The 3,530-nt window shown below is 43.4% G+C and overlaps 1 protein-coding gene across 2 annotated transcripts; it reads right to left on the bottom strand.

Moving 5' to 3' along the window:
• Positions 1–82: 82 nt before the first annotated feature.
• LOC121940484 (ankyrin repeat domain-containing protein 22-like) lies at positions 83–3,226 on the bottom strand. Of its 2 annotated transcripts, XM_042483258.1 has the most exons (5): positions 3,176–3,226; positions 1,862–2,053; positions 1,678–1,785; positions 1,108–1,185; positions 85–340 (listed from the first exon to the last, which is right to left on the bottom strand). In XM_042483258.1, exons 1-5 carry the CDS (start codon positions 3,194–3,196, stop codon positions 161–163), a joined length of 579 nt encoding a protein of 192 aa, XP_042339192.1. In that variant the 5' UTR covers positions 3,197–3,226; the 3' UTR covers positions 85–160. The 2 variants fall into 2 exon arrangements, with proteins under 2 accessions (XP_042339193.1, XP_042339192.1); XM_042483259.1 differs by lacking the exon at positions 1,108–1,185 and having other exon boundaries at positions 83–340.
• Between the last annotated feature and the right edge of the window lie 304 nt (positions 3,227–3,530).

Here is a 3,530-nt window from a genome sequence, read left to right as displayed (position 1 = left end):
TGTCGTGGTGTGTTTGTGTACGTCCGTTATTTTGGATTCATTGTCGTGGTGTGTTTGTGTACGTANTGTGTACGTACGTTATTTTGGATTCATTGTCGTGGTGTGTTTGTGTACGTCCGTTATTTTGGATTCATTGTCGTGGTGTGTTTGTGTACGTCCGTTATTTTGGATTCATTGTCGTGGTGTGTTTGTGTACGTACGTTATTTTGGATTCATTGTCGTGGTGTGTTTGTGTACGTACGTTATTTTGGATGTTGGTGTTGGCGTTTTTCTCCAGCAGCAAAGGAACCAGACGATGACTTTTCCTCTGACAGACGTAATGAAGAGCCGTGTTTCCCTTCTGCACGTTAAACACAAAAAACACGTCATGTTTTCAAAAGTTCGAGTACCTCATCACCAATCAATCCCGACCTTTGACCCTGAAAACACAGAGTTTCTCCAAACTGAGTCCATAAAAACTGCAGAAACCAGGTTTAAACTGGATGAAGTGGCTGATCTCTAAGTTTGTTGTGTGAGTCACTGCGAGCTGCTCGCACACTCAATGTGTTCAGACTTGTTGAGTTTTGTGTAAAAACTAAGACGTTTTGGAAGCGTGTCAGGCAGAAGACGAGGGCGTGTTGATCAGCCACAACAAACTAGTAACACCGGTTTTTATCAGCCGTCAAACCCAGCGAGAGCTGAGATAACATCCTGCGGTCTGAACATCAAGTTCTCTGTTTCAACCAGAGATTTATTCAATGAATCACAACCTGAACTCTCAAAAATCACCGTTTTACCGTCTGAAAGGATGAATCTCTTTATTTCTGTCTGCATTCATGAAGAAATCTGTGTGTCAGAGTTCAAATGAGGCCAATTCACACAGTTTATGAGTGTTCCACGCTTTCCGTCACTTCTGCTGCCCTGAAACGTTAGCATAATTACCTTAGCATTAGCCTAGGTACGTTAGCATTACGCAAATTACGTTAGCATGAGGCTAGGTATGTCAGGACTAGAAGAATTATGTTAGCACAAGGCTAGGTACGTTTGTACGAGGCTAACTACGTTAGCATGAGGCTAGGTACGTTAGCACTAGGCGGATTACGTTAGTGATGTCGTTTTCTGACTCACGTAGTCGACGGCGTCGATGTTGACGTCGCTGCTCAGCACGGCCTCCATCAGAGACATGCTCTGCCTCTGCTTCTGTAACTACACCACAAAAACACATTTACATGCCTTTATTTTACGTCATCTGAATCAAATTCGGCTTTAATTTTGCTCTGAACCCTAAATGTCACGTTAGCAAACAAGCTCAGCTAACAAGTTCGCTAACTGTTGCTAACAACTAACAAACTGTGTGAGTCCTTAAAAATACTTAACCTGCTAAATAAACATTTCTACATCAGTCATTTCAGTCACGGTTCAACATTATTGTGATATTAAATGTTTCCCTAAATGTTGAGTTTTGTGATAACATGCAGTATTACGATATATTACGATTTTTTAAATCTTTTAATTAACTGAAGATTAAGGAAAAACTTTCTCAGAATGTGTTTTTATTTAATGAGGTAAAATATTTAGTCATTTTTATTGCAGCAGAGTGTCTCTAGTGGAGAAAGAGTGGAAAATAAAATGAATTTAATAAACACGCACACATAAATATAAATAAATACATGAACATAAAGATGCAGGTGTGCGTACCATGAGGAAGTATCCCAGCAGCAGGATGGGCATGAGGATGGAGATCATGAGGTAATCCAGCAGAGTGAACGTCCTCTTGGACACATAATGAAGACACGTCCTCTGTTTCTGAGACACAAAGACACACTCCACGTTAGAGACCAGTGGGGGACAGCTACGTGATGACATCATCTGCTGAATGCACCTCATTGGTCAGGTGGACGTCCGCCCCGTTGTCCAGCAGGTACTGGACAACCCTCACGTGTCCTCTGCGACAGGCCGCGATGAGCGGCGTGTCCCCGCCGTACGTCTCCTGGACGTTCAGCTGTTTGGTGTCTTCTCTGAGGACATGATACAGCTGATGGAGGTCTCCATCATACGCTGACTGACAGGCCGGCTGAGAAGGAGCAGGAGCAGGAGGAGGAGGAGGAGCAGGAGGAGCAGGAGGAAGAGGAGGAGCAGGAGCAGGAGGAGGAAGAGGAGGAGCAGGAGGAAGAGGAGGAGCAGGAGGAGCAGGAGGAGGAGGAGCAGGAGGAGCAGGAGGAAGAGGAGGAGGAGGAGGAGGAGGAGGAGGAGGAGGAGGAAGAGGAGGAGCAGGAGGAGGAAGAGGAGGAGCAGGGAGAGGAGGATTATTTTCATTATTTGAACAGTAAAACTGCAGTATTCACAGAGAAAACTGAAGTATTTGAAAAGCGAACTGCAGTATTTCTACCGTAAACTGCAGTCATAAAAGAGTAAACTGCAGTATTTCATCAGTAAACTGGAGTATTTGAAACATAATACTGCAGTATTTGAAGAGTGAACTGCATTATTTAAACAGAATACTGCAATATTTAGACAGTAGACTGCAGTGTTTCAACAGTAAACTGCAGTATTTAAAGAGTACATTGCAGTATCTGAGGACAGATGTACTTCAGGAGGATGTACTTCATGTACTTCATGTATTTCAGTCCAAAATTCTTCAGATTTTTGTCTCCAGGTGTCTTTGATTGTTTCCAGCTGAGACAGAAGCTGCAGCCTAAATGTCTCTCAGATTATTAGACAGACAACAAGACAACAGGACACAGTGTGCACATGCTGTGGACACACGGTGGACACAAAGTGGACATGTGGACACATGGTTGCCTTCTGTTCGGATGTCATGTTGTCTTTAAAATTCGGCAGTAAAATAAATCAATATCCAGCCATTTAAAGATGTCTGTCCCTCCCCTGAAGTCAAATAAAGACATCTGCCCCCCCCCCCCGATAAATAACGAACAGTCCCTCAGAGCAGCTGCGGCTTCACTGTCCTCACAGTTTGTCTCTGAGAAAATGCCAACAAACCCAAAGTGTGTGTGTGTGTGTGTGTGTGTGTGTGTGTGTGAGCTCCGCTAAGTTTGATGACATCACAAAGGTGAGCTCACCTGGCGGCTAAACAGCAACAGAAACCGGAAGTCCGCTCGATGAAAACATGAGGTTTAAGGAAATAAAACGAGCAGATTAAAGATGAAAAGAGACAGAGGACAGTTTGTGTTTTTACCTCAGAGTACACGAGCCCCATGTCCGCCCGCACCGACACACCTGGACGCGTCAGCAGCCCGCCAGCGGCACCTGCAGCACTTCCGGAAACACATTTCAAAATAAAGCCCTCTGAGATACAAAGATATAAAAGACAAATCTTTGCCACCATGTTAGAGCCGCTGATATAACGTGTGTGGGACATCCATCTTATTTATTTTATCAGCAATAAAAACTCGAATCACACGTTTTGGAGTGGTATACTTGAAATTATTATCTGTTCAGGAGAACTTTTTCTACGTTTTAAATTCCCATGTTGCTAATCGACGTTTTGATTCATATAAACAAAGACTTCAGTGGTTTTTTTTATCACTTAT

The sequence above is a fragment of the Plectropomus leopardus genome, unplaced genomic scaffold (genome assembly GCF_008729295.1).
Source record: "Plectropomus leopardus isolate mb unplaced genomic scaffold, YSFRI_Pleo_2.0 unplaced_scaffold883, whole genome shotgun sequence".
NCBI classification, from domain to species: domain Eukaryota; kingdom Metazoa; phylum Chordata; class Actinopteri; order Perciformes; family Serranidae; genus Plectropomus; species Plectropomus leopardus.
Note: the sequence above shows the minus strand (reverse complement) of the source record. Positions and strands in the feature narration are given on the sequence as shown.

Coding starts and splice junctions, on each gene's coding strand:
- LOC121940484 (XM_042483258.1), bottom strand. CDS start 3,196: ATGGGGCTCGTGTACTCTGAG. Junction 1,786..1,861: donor ACGTCCACCTGACCAATGAG/GTGCATTCAGCA, acceptor TTTGTGTCTCAG/AAACAGAGGACGTGTCTTCA. Junction 341..1,107: donor ACATCGACGCCGTCGACTAC/GTGAGTCAGAAA, acceptor TTTAACGTGCAG/AAGGGAAACACGGCTCTTCA.